Source organism: Mobula birostris, chromosome 7 (genome assembly GCF_030028105.1).
Source record: "Mobula birostris isolate sMobBir1 chromosome 7, sMobBir1.hap1, whole genome shotgun sequence".
NCBI classification, from domain to species: domain Eukaryota; kingdom Metazoa; phylum Chordata; class Chondrichthyes; order Myliobatiformes; family Myliobatidae; genus Mobula; species Mobula birostris.
Window position 1 is genome coordinate 174,396,941 of NC_092376.1, and position 15,540 is coordinate 174,412,480.

Consider the following 15,540-nt stretch of genomic DNA (forward strand, 5'->3'; position numbering starts at 1 on the left):
TCTTGAATTCTGTCAGCGGTTCCCTGTTAAATTAACACAATTCACATCTTTAAATTGTCCAACTGTCCAGCTCTTGGCTCCATCCCTCCCCTTCCTGTCTTCTCCTCTCATTTTGGATCTCCCCCTCCCCCTCCCACTTTCAAATCTCTTACTAACTCTTCTTTCAGTTAGTCCTGACAAAGGGTCTCGGCCCGAAACATCGACTGTATCTCTTCCTAGAGATGCTGCCTGGCCTGCTGCATTCACCAGCAATTTTGATGTGTGTTGCTTGAAATTCCAGCATCTGCAGAATTCCTCGTGTTCACATCTTTAAATACTTGTTATCAGCCCTCACTATTCCCTCCCCGACAGCACCTTAAACCTCAGTCCCCTGCCCTAACCTGTGACCATCCAACTTATCTGTGCCCCTCATGGCTTTAGAAACCTCTATAAGGTCACTGGTCAGCCTCCTTCACATCAGGGAAAAGTCCCAGTCTGCCTTGATAACTCAAGCTTTCCAGACCCAGTAACATTCCAGTGAACTTTGCCTGCACCCTCTCCAGACACCAGAGATCAACAGGAGAGGTAAGGAAGGTAACGGAAGATGATTCATCAGTAAGTTTTAAAGGAATTTCATGGATGCTCCCAGGCTTGTGATGGCATCTCAGTGCCACAGAACATAGAATTTTACAGCACAGTACAGACCCTTCAGCCCACAGTGTTAGACCATAGAACAGTACAGGCCCTTCGGCCCACAATGTTAGACCATAGAACAGTACAGGCCCACAGCCCACAATGTTGTGCCAACCTTCTAACCTACTTCAAGATCAACCTAACCCATCCTTCCTGCCTAATTCTCCATTTTTCTATCATCCATGTGCCTATCTAAAAGTCTCTTAAATGTCCCTAATGTATCTGCCTCTACCACCATCCTTGGCAGTGCATTGCACACACCCATCATTCTTTACCTCTGATATCCTCCTGTATTTTCCTCTAATCACCTTAAAATGATGTCCCTCGTATAAGCCAGTTTTACTCTGGGAAAAAGTCTCTCGGTGTCCACCTGATCTGTGCCTCTTATTATCTTGTACACCTCTATCAAGTCACCTCTCATCCTCCATCACACCAGAGAGAAAAGCCCTAGCTCACTCAACCTATCCACATTAGTTCAGGTAGCATCCTGTTAAATCTTCTCTGTACCCTCTCAACATCCTTCTTATAATAGTTGAATAGAACTGAACACAATATTCCAAGTGTGGTTTAGCAAGGGTTTTACAGAGCTGTAATATTACCCTGCGGCTCTTGAACTCAATCCCCTGACTAATGAAGGCTAACACATCATACGCCTTCTTAACCACTCTATCAACTTGTGTGGCAACTTTGCGGGTTCTGGTATTCAATGCTTTAATTTATTGTTGTTCTCTCAGGCCATATCTAACGTCTGGCGCTCACTGTTCTGTCCTCAGGTTCTTCTTCCGCAGTGGGAATATTGAACACCCTGGTGACAAGCTCTTCAATACCACTGTTGAGGTCTTGCCTTTTGATGTAAGTAGAGTTTTGGTGAGGAAGCAGTTTGTTGTTCAAAGTCACCGTGGAGTTGATTGTCATCTGCACAAGTCCATGTTGCACTGGTGCAATGAAAAACTTGTAGCAGCATCACTGGCAAAGAGTGTCAGATTAACAGCAGTCACAGGAATAAACATACATTATGCACAGTTTTTCAAGAAAATACAATTAGAACAAAAACAAAGTCCATTTTAGTGCAAAGTGGTCACAGTGTTGCTGAACTGGGGTGATTAGGGTTTTGCCGGTTGGTTCAAGAACTGTATGGTTGAAGGGAAGTAATTGTCCCTGAACCTGGTGGTGTGGGTCTTCCGGCTTCTGTACATCCTGCCTGATGGGATCTGTGAGAAGATGGTATGGCCAGATGTGGGGATCTTTGATGATGGGTGTTACATCAATATAGGACCATGGTCAGACCCCACTTAGAGTACTGCACTCAGTTCTGGTCACCTCACTACAGGAAGGATGTGAAAACTATAGAAAGAGTGCAGAGGAGATTTACAAGGATGTTGCCCGGATTGGAGAGGATGCCTTATGAGAATAGGTTGAGTGAACTTGGCCTTTTCTCCTTGGAGCGATGGAGTATGAGAGGTGACCTGATAGAGGTGTATAAGATGATGAGAGGCATTGATCATGTGGATAGTCAGAGGCTTTTTCCCAGGGCTGAAATGGCTAACACAAGAGGGCACAGTTTTAAGGTGCACGAAAGTAGGTACAGAGGAGATGTCAGGGGTAAGTTTTTTACGCAGAGAGTGGTGAGTGTGTGGAATAGGCTGCCGGCAACGGTGGTGGAGGTGGATACGATAGGGTCTTTTGAGAGAATCCTGGATAGGTACATGGAGCTCAGAAAAACAGAGGACTATGAGTCCTTCGGGACTTCCTGTTGGCGGTGGATGGAATAACAGCGTTTTACAGCCGCTCCTAGTTTACCTTACTTTTCCTATTTTCCAATCTTGATCTGACACTATGACTACGAGAACTGCTAAAGGTAAAAAAGAAGAAGATTCTTCTACATCTTTGGATTCTATTGTTGAATTGATGCAAAAGCACAGAAAGGAAGCGTCCAAGGAATTTCAGTGATTCAGAAAACAATCCTCTAAGGAATTTCAGTGATTCAGAAAGGAATCCTCCGGTTTCAACAACTTGGCTCTGAAATTAAGCAATTAAGCACAAAACTGGATTCTATTCAAGAAACCCTAACTGAACATGATAAACGAATAAAAGAGAATGAAGAAATCCTGTTGATTCTGGATGAGAAAATGGACGACCTGCAAAAGCGTTATGAAAAACAATCCAAGGTTAACGACGAACTAAGACAGAAGATTATTGATTTAGAAAACAGAAATAGAAGGAATAATGTACGAATTCTTGGTCTTAAAGAGTTAACTGAAGGCGATCGTCCTACGGAATTTTTTGCAAACTTTCTGGTTCAGTTATTTCCCGATATTTTAAAATCGACACCAATGATCGACCGAGCGCATAGAATACCTGGGAACAGAATTTTACAAGCAAACCTCGTTCAGTGCTAATCGCTTTTCATGAGTTTCAAACAAAGGACCGTATAATTCGTGAATCTCGTCGGAAAGGTATGATTGACTTTAATGGGAAAAAGATTAGAATCATTGAAGATTTCTCAGCAGAGATTATGAGGGAACATGCTAAGTTCAAAAATGTCATGTCAGGGTTCTACAAAAAAGATTTGAAACCTTCTTTATGGTACCCGGCGAAGCTCAGAATTACACTGCAGGATGGATCGCAAAAAATGGTTCAATTCGAGTCTCCAGGCTCAGGAATATTTAGAGTCAGTGAAGTGACTGCTTATTATTTGTCACACGAATAACTGTTTATTTTACCTTTGCTAAACTTCCTACTTAACTCTTTCTTTTTGAACTTTTTAAGGATTTATTTTGAGAATAAGACTTTAATATGCTATTACTTTGTTAAGTTTAAAAGTGTCATGTTAGAGCTGTTTAACAAAAATTTACATGAATAATTGTGTATTTTGCCTCTGATGAATCTTGCAGTCAATTTTCTTTCAGAACCTCTTAAGATTTTAATGAGCCAATATTCTGTGTGTTCACATTATATTATACTTACTTTTCTAGAGTTTTTTTTGATAGGAGAATTAACTGTCTCTTTATTATCTGTTGTTTTGACTAGGTTGGAATATTCTAACCTTGTAATTTATTTGGAGCTAAGCCAGCAGGATTTCTGGGGGGTTGTCATCATTAGTTGTAGGGGTCGACTTTCTTTGGTTGACTTCTTCTCTTTGGGAGGGGGGAGAGTGTTTAGGTTTTTTTTTCTTGGAAGCTGTTTGGGATTTTTAGTCAAACCTGCTGTTTGGTTTTCTTATCTTAAACACAAAATAATCTGCAGATGCTGGGGTCAAAGCAACACTCACAACCCGCTGGAGGAACTCAGCAGGTCGGGCAGCATCAGTGGAAGCGATCAGTCATCAGTCAACGTTTCGGGCCGGAACCCTTCGTCAGGACTCTCGAAGGGTCCTGACGAAGGGTTCCGGCTCGAAACATTGACTGATCGTTTCCACTGATGCTGCCCGACCTGCTGAGTTCCTCTAGAGTGTTGTGAGTGCTGGTTTTTTTTATCTCATAGGTCGTTGTTTAGTTTTATTAATCTTCTTAAGGATTATCCTTTTAATTTATTTTTAAAGTAATAATAAAATGGATTATAATACTAAATTACTTTAGTCTTAGCGTGAAAGGATTAAATCATCCTTTGAAACGAAATAAGATTTTTGCTTATATTAAAAAATTTAAGGTCCCAATTATTTTTTTACAAGAAACACACGTACGTAATTCTGATAACTCATGCCTTTTTAGCTGATGGAGAGAATGGAACTTTCACTCAAGTTTTCAGGCCAAAGCTAGAGGTGTCTTGATTTTTATAGAAAATACAGTTCCGTTTGTTCAACAGAAGGTTGTTTCTGATACTAATGGACGATTTGTTATAGAATCAGGGAAATTAGAGAATAAATTGTTGGTATTTGCCAATGTTTATGTTCCAAATATAGATGATCCAGGATTCTTTGAGCGATTTATTTCATTTTTGCCTGATCTGAGTGTGTATTCATTGATGATGGCAGGAGACTTTAATTGCTGGTTAGACCCAGTTTTAGATCAGTTCTCTTCTAAACCAGAGACACTTAATAAATCAGCTTCGTTTATCCATTCATTTTTAATGAAATGTATTGTTGATATATGGTGTTTCTTTTATTCAACAGATAGAGAATACTCATTTTTCTCTCATGTTCATCATACGTATTCCAGAATTGATTTTTTTTTATTGATAAATCTTCCTGGTTTTCCTCAGATAAACAGATTCTGGTGTTTTAATTTAACTGTTATCTGACAAGGATTTCTTAAAGTTCTTGGAGAGGCAAATCACTCTTTCTTTGAAGAGAATATGGTGGAGGAGACTTCTAGCCTTGTCATATGGGATGCCTTTAAAGCATATATTAGAGGACAAATCATTTCTTATACTGCAAGTGTTAAGAAAAAAGCTAATAAAGAGAGAATTAATTTAGCCAATCAGCTGAAACAATTAGATGAAGAATATGCTTTGACTTCAGATCCTGTTGTATATAAAAGACGGGTTGAAATTAAAGCTAAATATGATTTTTTATTAACATACCCAATTGAATCTCAACTCCTAAATGATGAAAGTCAATTTTATATTCATGGAGATAAAACAGGTAAATTATTGGCTAACCAAATTAAAACTTCTAGTGCTAAACAACAGATTGAAGAAATTTATAAAGCTAACAGTATTAGGACAACTGATCATTTAGAAATAAATGATACTTTTAGAGAATATTATTCCAAACTTTGTAGTTCTGATCTTCTTAAAGATAATACTGTGATGGATAACTTTTTAGGCAAAATAAATATACCTACGCTTTCTGTTGATGACCGAAAACAGTTGGATCAATGTATTTCTCAAGAAGAAATAGCCGAGGCTGTATGTTCGTTGCATTCAGGGAAAGCTCCAGGTCCTGACGGATTTTCTGGAGAATTCTATAAGGCTTTTTCTTCTTTGCTCATACCCCATTTATGTTCAGGTGTTTCAGATTCTTTTAAGTCAGGTAGGTTGCCGCAATCTTTTTACGAAGCTTCTATTTTGCTTATCCTTAAAAAAAATAAGAACCCAACTGAAGGTTCTTCATATAGACCAATTTCCTTACTTAATGTTGATGCTAAAATTTTATCTAAAGTTCTGGCCCGTAGGATGGAAAATATCTTACTATCTAACATTTCTGACGATCAGACTGGTTTTATTAAAAATCGATATTCTCATTTTAATATTCGTCGATTATTAAATGTTATTTATTCTCCTTCTAAGGAGATATTGGAGTGTGTGATATCTTTAGATGCTGAGAAGGCTTTTGATCGGGTTGAATGGCATTATTTATTTAAAATCTTAGAAAATTTTAATTTTGGCTCCAACTTTATTCAATGGATTAAATTACTATATTTATCGCCTTTTGCTCGGGTTCTTACTAATGCTCAGAACTCTAAACCATTTAAACTTCAACGTGGAACCAGACAAGGTTGCCCTTTGAGTCCTTTGCTTTTTGACCTGGCTTTAGAACCTTTAGCTATTGCTTTTTGAGAATCTAATGATATCACTGGTATTTTATGGAAGGGTACTATCCACAAAGTTTCACTTTACGCGGATGATTTATTGCTTTACATTTCTATTGTCGAAACTTCATTACTTTCTGTGCTTTCTTTACTATCTTGTTTTACTCAGTTTTCTGGATATAAACTGAACCTACACAACAGTGAACTTTTTCCTTTGAATATTTTGCCATTAACTGATATTAACCTTCCTTTTAAAATTGCAAGAAACCAATTCACTTTTTTGGGTGTAACAATTACTAAGAATTGTAAATACTTATTTAAAGAAAATTTTCTTACTTTATTAAATTATATAAAAAGAACATTATCAAATTGGTCGCCCCTTTCATTATCATTGATTGGACTCTCTGGACTCTATTTTATCCTCCTACATGTGGAAAAATAAACGTCCTTAATTGAATAAAGTCCATCTCCAGAAATTTAAAAGGAATGGAGGTTTAGCTTTACCAGATTTTAGGTTTTATTACTGGGCAGCTAATATACGGAATCTCACGTTTTGGTTATACTATATTAACCATGAGGACTGTCCAGGGTGGGTTTCTTTAGAAGCTAACTCGGTTAATAAATTTTCTATTATATCCCTATTGGGATCTTCACTTCCTTTATCCTTAAGTAAGATAACTGAAAATGTGGTAGTCAAACATACTTTAAGGATTTGGATACAATTTAGAAAACACTTTGGTTTATTGAGATTCTCCCTTTCTAGTCCCATTTTTAAAAATTATTTTTAAAGCCTTCTATGACTGATATAGTCTTTAAACATTGGGAAAGATTGGGCATTACATGCTTCCGGGATCTGTTTCGGGGAGGAAGTCTTTCTTCATTTGAACAATTGTCAACTAAATATAGTTTACCAAAAACCCATTTTTTTCGGGATTAGAGATTTTCTGCGATCTCAATTATGTACATTTCCTAATAGACCTGATAAGAACATATTAGATAAAATTCTTAATATGAAACCATTCTATAATGGTTCAATATCCAATATTTATGATATGTTGTTGGGAATGAGAAATGATTCTTTAGACAAGATTAAAAATCTTTGGGAACAAGATTTACAGACCTCAATTTCTGAAGAAACTTGGAATGAGATTTTTAAATTAGTTAATATTTCATCGCTATGTGCTCGTCATTCCCTCCAACAACTTAAAGTGGTTCATAGGGCTTATATGACCGAGGATAAGTTATCTTGTTTTTATAGGGATATATCTCCCTACTGTGATAGGTGTAACAATGGAGAAGCTTCACTTATTCATATGTTTTGGATGTGCCCAAGTCTTGGAAAATATTGGAAGAAAGTATTCCAAACTTTTTCTGTACTCTTTAAAGTAAATTTTAAGCCTAATCCTTTGACTGCCCTATTTGGTATTGTTGGAAGGAAAAATATCATTTTCAAGACATCTGATCTGCACATTCGGGCTTTTATCTCTCTTATGGCTAGAAGGGCGTTTTTGTTTAAATGGAAGGATGCTGTTCTGCCTAATCATGCTCAGTGGTTATGGGATGTTATGGCATGCCTAAATTTAGAAAAGATTCGTTGTTCAGTTTCTGAATCTAACCAAGATTTTCAAAATTCGTGGGGGCCATTTTTAAATTATTTTCATAATCTTTGACTTCTTGTTAAGGTACAGAAGATGGTTAATAGTATATTTTATTATCTGATAATTTTTTTTTCCCCAAACAGCTTCGACTTTGGTAGTGGGTGTAGATTTTTTTTTAATAAAATTGCTTATATTCTAATATACAAATTAATCTATTCCATATGCATGTAGAGTAAGGAGTTTGTTAATGTGATTCAATATATTGTATCTGGTATTATTATATTTTTTCTTTTGTTTTACAATATGTATTCCCTTGAACTCTGTATTCTTCTATATGGAAATCAATAAAAAATATTGGAAAAAGAGGTGTTATAAGGTGATGAGAGGCATTGATCTTGTTCCCAGGGCTGAAATGGCTAGCACAAGAGGGCACAGGTTTAAGGTGCTTGGAAGTAGGTACAGAGGAGATGTCATGGGTAAGTTTTTTATGTAGAGAGTGGTGAGTGTGTGGAATGAGCTGCCGATGACAGTGGTGGAGGTGGATACGATAGGGTCTTTTAAGAGGCTCCTGGACAGGTGCATGGAGCTCAGAAAAATAGAGGGCTATGGGTAACCCTAGGTAATTTCTAAAGTAAGTACATGTTGGCACAGCATGGTGGGGCGAAGGGCCTGTATTGTGCTGTAGGTTTCCTATGTTTCTGTGTTTCAATGTTAAGACATAGGAGCAGGATTAGGCCATTCCTCCCGTCAAGTCTGCTCCGCCATTCCCTCATGGTTGATTTATTATCCATCTCAACCCCATTCTTCTGCCTTCTCCCCATAACCTTTGACACCCTGACTAATGAAGAACCTTTCTTAATATACTGAATGGCTTGGCCACCACAGCAGTCTGTGGCAATGAGTTCCACAGATTCACCAACCTCTGGCTAAAAAAATTCTTCCTCATCTCTGTTCTAAAGCTGTACCCTCTATTCTGAGGCTGTGCCCTCTGATGCTAGACTCTCCCACTATGGGAAACATCTTCTCCACATGTACTCTATCTAGGCCTTTCAGTGTTTGATAGCTTTCAATGAGATCCACCCCCCCCCCCCGTTCTTCTAAACTCTAGTGAGTACGGGCCAAAAGCCATCAAAGACTCCTCATACATTAGCCCTTTCATTCCCAAGATAATTTTCGCGATCCTCTCTCTTTGGAGGCTGTGCTCCCTGGTCCCAGACTCTCCCACTACTGGACACGTTTTGCAGTTGTAAATGCACAAATTGATTTGTTACTGTCAGTGAGACATGTACCATGCAGAAGCATGGCATCCACACAGACCACCTCATTGCAGCAGTGCTTTGAGGAAAGGAAAACAAATGAAAACAACAACAGAGAGTACTTGAGGCAGAGCCTCCTGTAGGTACAGTACTGCTGATGGTGGGGAGGGATTTGTTCATGATGTATTGGGCAAAATCCACTACTCTCTGCAGCTTCTTGCTTGCTTTCTGCAGTAGTTTTGGGCAGATTAGTTCTTCAGGACGTGAGAGTTGCCTAGTTATATTTTGTCACTCTGGTTCACAGACAGTACAGTCAGGGAAGGAAACTTTGCTGGATGGAAAAGACAAATTTCCCAAATATCAGAGAACGGAGGACGGCTATATCCGAATCGGTAAGACAACGATACTTAGCCCTACATACACTTTTACTGATTCATGTAACATGGCACTGAGAAGGTCTGATGAAGGGACTCAGCCTGAAATGTTGCCTGTTTATTCCTCCCCCCGCCCCCGCAGGTGCTGCCTGATCTGTTGAGTTCCTTCAGCAGTTTTGAGTGTGTTGCTCTGACCTAGTAGTCTTAAAGATAAAGATTATCTTTATTTGTCAGAAGTACAGCGAAACATACACTGAAATGCATCATTTGTGTCAACAACCAACACTATCCGAGGATGTACTGGGGGCCGCTCACAAATGTCACCAAGTTTCCATCGCCAATATAGCATGCCAGCAACTCTCTAACTCTAACCCGTACATCTTTGGAATGTGGGAGGAAACCCACGCAGTTACGAGGAGAACGTACAAACTCCTTCACAGACAGCGGTCTGAATTGAACCTCGATCACTGGCACTGTAATGAGTTACGCTAACCACTGTACTAAAGTGCAGTGTTGGGTAAAGGCTCAGCACGGTTAGTGCTGAGAGAAAGAGTAGAAGATTATTTAGAGTTGCTGCGTCTTTGGCTTGCCAACTGTTCAATCCAACAGAAAATGCAGATCAGCAATGTGGAGCCACAGAGCCGTGGAGCAGGGAAACAGGTCTTGTGGCCCACAGTGTGCATGCTGACTGTCAACCAGCCATTTTTATACTAATCCCACACTTTCATCAGCTCCCTCCTTTTCTACACCTCACCTCCACACAAGGAGCAATTTACAGTGGCCGGTTACCATCCCCGGCATGTCAGAGGGGACTGGAGGACCTTTGGGGAAACCGACTGGGAGACTGTGCAAACTCCACACAGACAGCTCTACCCAAATGCAGAGAGAGAAGCAGAGTTAATATTTCACATCAATGACGTTTCTTCAAAGAAACATCTACCTGTTTAGCCTCCACTGCTGCTGTCTGACCTGCTGAGTGTGTTAGCAATGTCTGTTTTTTATATCTCATTGTTTTTCTTTCACTTCCTTTCCTTGTGTTCCAGCTTACTTCACAAACGGCATTGCCGAGGGAGAGGTAGACCCTTCGTTCGGGCCACTAGAGGTTGTTCGTTTGTCCACCCTGTCGGACTCACCGGTTTGGGTGATACTCAGTGAGGTAATGTGTTTAAAGACCTTGGCAAACCTCAATAGGTATGTGATGGAGAGTATATTGACTGGTGTATCACAGCCTGGCATGGAAACACCAATGCCTTAAGATGGAAAATCCTACAAAAAGTAGTCCATCCTGGGTACAACCCTCTCCAACCGCTGGGCACATCTACATGGAGTGATGTCACAGGAAAGCAGCATCCATTATCAGAGATCCCCTCCACCCAGTTCATGCTCTCTTCTCGTTGCTGTCATCAGGAAGGAGGTACAGGAGCCTCAGGGCTCTCACCACCAGGTTCAGGAACAGTTATTACCCCTCAACCATCAGCTCTTGAACCAGCATGGATAACTTCTCCCAAATTCACTTGCCCCATCACTGAACTGTTCCCAAAACCTATGAACTCATTTTCAAGGACTTTTCATTTTATGTTCTCAATATTTATTGTTTTTTTTGTATTTGCACAGTTTGTTGTCTTTTGCACATTGGCTGTTTGTCTGTTCTGTTGGGTGCACCGTTCATTAACTCTATAGTGTTTCTTGGATTTATTGAGTATGCCCACAAGAAAATGAATCTCAGGGTTGTATATGGGACATATAAGAACTTCGACAATAAATTTACTTTAAACCTTGAATCTGTGCCGTAGGAAGTTACAGTTACAGAGGAAATGACCCAGTGTGGAGAATCTTGGGCAGAAGTTAGTTACAGGGAGAGATGGTACTGTGTGGAGGATCTTAGTCAGAAGTTACAGTCACAAGGGAGATGTTCCTGTGAGGAAAATTATAGTCACTGAGGGGAAGATGGTCCTGTGTGGGAAGTTACCGTCACTGAGGGGAAGATCGCTCTGTATAGGAAGTTACAGACACAGTGGGGGGTGGGGGGTGATGGTCCTGTGTGGGAAGTTGTGATCCCAGGGTGAGGTGGCCCTATGTGGGAAGTTACAGACCTGCGAGGTGTGATGGTCCTGTGTGGGAAGTTGCAGTCACAGAGGGGAAGATGGCCTTGTGTGGAAAATCCTGGGTGGTTCTTGAGAAGGAATTTGACCTAACATTTTAAAGGTTTTGGTAAAGTAGGTAATGGGGCTGTTCCAAATGTTGGTGACTAGAGGGGACGGATTTCTAATCGTTCTGTAATGTCACCTCTTTCTCCCCCTCCAGAGGAGCTGTTTGATAGACTCAAAGAGCACTACAGCACAGAAGGAAGTTCTTTGGCCCATCTAGTTCATGCTCAACTGTTATTTTGCCTAGACCTATTGATCCACATCTCTACAATAGCCCTTCACACACCTCCCATCAATGTACTTATCCAAACTGTTCTTAATATTGAATCTACCACTTCCGCTGTCAGCTCATTCCACACTCATACCGCATTGCCCTCTGAGTGAAGTTCCTCCTCAGAGTCTCCTTCAACATTTCACCTTTCACCCTTAACCTACGATCTCTAGTTCTAGCTTTACCCTTCCTCAGTGGGGAAAAAGCCTTCATAATTACGTATACTACTATAGAATCTCTCCTCTTCAGTTCTTTATCTTTTCCAATTTCTCTCAGCTCCTTACTTCACCCCCACCCCCACCCACCCATCTTCCCCCTCATCAACCAGCTTGTTCTCCTTCCTCCATGTTCTTATTCTGGTTTCTGCCCCATTCAACTCCACCCCTGATGAAGGGTCTTGACATGAAATGTTGACTGTTTATTCGTTTCCATGGATGCTGCCTAACCTGCTGAGTTCCTCCAGCATTTTCTGTGTGTTACTCAGGATTTCCAGCATCTGCAGTCTCTCATGCCTCCCTGCTCTGTGACTAAGATTGCTTAAAGAAGGGAATTAGAAAATGATTAACTGGAGTATGTTGAAAGAGAGGGTGAGTTGCACTTGCTGGATTAATTTAAGAGTGAGACTGCAGAGAGTTGATGGGCTGGATGGCCTTTTTAGGGCAGCACCAAAAGGCATGAGAGAAGGCTAGGAATGGGGTTCCTATCTCCTTCATTAACAAAAAGGCTTGGCACAGGATGTTGGTAAAATTCTATCTTCCCCAAAACATCCTGGTGTAATTCTACATTGCCAACATAAAGCATCCTCACATCAACCATCACTGTCTGGTTTGGTGCAGCATCCTCTCACAATATACAAAAACTACAGTGAACTGTCAGGTCAGCAGAAAAAATCACTGTCTACAGTCTACTGTTACTGCAGGACTTGTAAGTGTCCAGGACAAAGATGTAGGCAAGGAAAGTCATTGTGAATACTACCCAGCCTGCAAACTGCCTTTTCCAAAGCTCCCTTCTGAAAAGCACTATAGAGCTATTAAAACAACAACTTCCTGATATCTTAGAAGTTTCTTCCCCTAGCGGATTCTCTGATCAGCCATTCTATTTAGTGTACCCACCCTCACCCCCTCTATCTATTACTGCATCACTGCACTGTAAACACTTTAAAACCACTGTTTATAATGATGTCCACATTGTAAATATGTACTGGTATTTATGTATTAATGGATATTTAATTCTGTCCTTTAACCTCTGATTTTATTTTTATACAATTCTTTACACTTTATGATTGCTGAATGTTGTATTTTGTTGCATGTCGTACCCTGACTAACACATCCACAGCAAATTCCTAACACATGAAAATGTCTATGGTGAATAAAGTTGATCCTTCATTCTTGACCACCAGTCGCAAACACAGTTACTTTCCCCAAGCAGGAATGCTGATCAACATCTCCACACTCCCATCCACCACTACTTTATCATTTCCTGTCAGTCACCTAGCATCAATCAAAGTTCGAAGTAAATTTATTATCAAAGTACATATATGTCACCATATACAAATCTGAGATTCATTTTTTGTGGGCATACAAAAATCTATAGATTAGTAACTATAACAGGATCAATGAAAGGTCAACCAGGGTGCGGAAGACAACAAACTGTGCAAACGCAAATTTAAATAAATAGCAAAAAAATCGAGAACATGAGATGAAGAGTCTTTGAAAGTGAGTTCATTGGTTGTGGAAACATTTCAATGATGAGGCGAGTGAAGTTATCCCCTTTTGTTCAGGAGCCTGATGTTTGAGGGGTAATTACTGTTCTTGAATCTGGTGGTGTCAGTCCTGAGCAGAGCATGACCTATGGCAACATTTCAATGATTGACGTGCTCAATGGTTGGGGGTGGGGGGGGAGCTTTACCATTGATGTGCTGAGCTGAATCCACTAGTTTTTGTAGCATTTTCCTTTCAAGGGCGTTGGTGTTTCCATAACAGGCTGTGATGCAGTCAGTCAATACACTCTCCACAATACTTCTTTAGAATTTTGTAGAAGTTTTAGATGTCATGCCGAATCTCCTTAAACTCCTTAGGAAGTAGAGATGCTACTGTACTTTCTTTGCAATTACGTTTATATAATGGGTCCAGGAAATAGTAACAACCAGGAATTTTAAAGTTGCTAACCCTTTCCAACTCTGATCTTCCAATGAGGACTGGCTCATGGACCTCTGGTTTCCTCCTCCTGAAGTCAATAGTCAGCTCTGTGGTCTTGCTGACATTGAGTGAGAGGTTGTTGTTGTGGCACCACTCAGCCAGATTTTCAATCGGCCTCCGATGTGCTGATTCATCATCACCTTTGACTTGGTCCACAGCTGTGGTGTCATCAGCAAACTTGAATATGGCGTGGGAGGTCTGCTTAGCCACACAGTCCTAGGTGTGAAGCGAGTGAGGCAGGGGGCTAAGCACACAGCTCTGTGATGCACCCGTGCTGATGGCCATCGTGGAGGTGTTGTTGCCAATCTGAACTGACTGGGGTCTGCAAGTGAGGAAATCCACGATCCAATTGCCCAGGGAGATATTGATCCCAAGGTCTTGGAGTTCATTAATTAATTTTGAGGGGATGATGGTATTCAACACTGAGCTGTAGTCGATAAAGAGCATCATGATGTGTGCATCTTTGCTGACCAGATGTTCCAGGGTTGATTGAAGATCCAATGAGATGGCATCTGTTATGAACCTGTGTGCCGACAGGCAAACTGGAGCAGATCCAAGTCACCTCTCAGGCAGGAATTGATAAGTCTCATCACCAACTGGTGCTCCTCCTTTTTCTTTCTTTCAGGGCCTTCTGTCCTTGCCTATCAGATTCCCCCTTCTTCAGCCCACCAATCAACTTCCCAGCTCTTTACTTCACCCTTCTCCTCCTCCCAGTTTCACCCTGTCATGTTGTGTTGCTTCCTTCCCCCACCTTCTAACTCTGACTCCTCATCTTTTTTTCTGCAGTCCTGATGAAGGGTCTCGGCCCAAAACGTCAACTGTACTCTTTTGCATAGATGCTGCCTGGCCTGCTGAGTTCCTGCAGCACTTTGTGTGTGTAGAAAGCATTGAGCTCATCTGGAAGTGAAGCCCTGCTGTCTCCCATGTCGCTTGATTTAACTTTTTAAGAGGCAATAGCATTCAAGCCCTATTACAGCTGTCAATTATCCTTTGTTGATTTGTTTGCTCCAGAATTTCCACTTCACTCATGAGATGGCTTTCCAGAGAACATGCTGACCTCGTGTAACTTCCTTGGTCTCCAGACCTGAATGCCTCTGATCTGGCCCTTAGCAGATTGCAGGTTTCATGTTTCCTCTGGGGCTTCTAGTTGGGAAGTCTCCGAATGATTTTGTGGGGACACACTCGTCTATAACTGTTTTAATAAAGTCTGTACAACCATGGTGTATTCATTCAGATCCACAGGGTAGTCCTTGAACACAACCCAGTCCACTGACTCAGAGCACTCCCGTGACCACCTCTTTGTTGTCCTAATCTCTGGAGTTTTGCTCTTTAGCCTCTGAGCCAAGTGATTGATTTTCCAAAATGTGGTCTGGGCAAGGAATAAGGCATTCTTTATCTTAGTATATGTATATAAGCTCTCTTGACTATTTATATCATTGTGTCTTTTTCAATTAAGGCCCCCGTTAGTCTTGCGAGACCATGGATCTGTGCCTGGAAAGCCTTCACTCTCCAGGGTGCAGGCCTGGGCAAGGTTGTATGGAAGACCAGCAGTT

At 40.7% G+C, this 15,540-nt stretch overlaps 1 protein-coding gene across 2 annotated transcripts in view; it reads left to right on the plus strand.

Annotated features, from left to right (window-relative positions):
• The window catches only part of LOC140200581 (alpha-1,3-mannosyl-glycoprotein 4-beta-N-acetylglucosaminyltransferase B), a 431,883-nt gene that overhangs the window by 331,486 nt on the left and 84,857 nt on the right, over positions 1–15,540 (plus strand). For both annotated transcript variants that reach the window (XM_072264115.1, XM_072264112.1), the window contains exons 12-14: positions 1,446–1,524; positions 9,302–9,389; positions 10,415–10,527. In XM_072264115.1, coding sequence (XP_072120216.1) covers positions 1,446–1,524; positions 9,302–9,389; positions 10,415–10,527 — 280 coding nt within the window. The remainder of the gene's footprint in view (positions 1–1,445; positions 1,525–9,301; positions 9,390–10,414; positions 10,528–15,540) is intronic.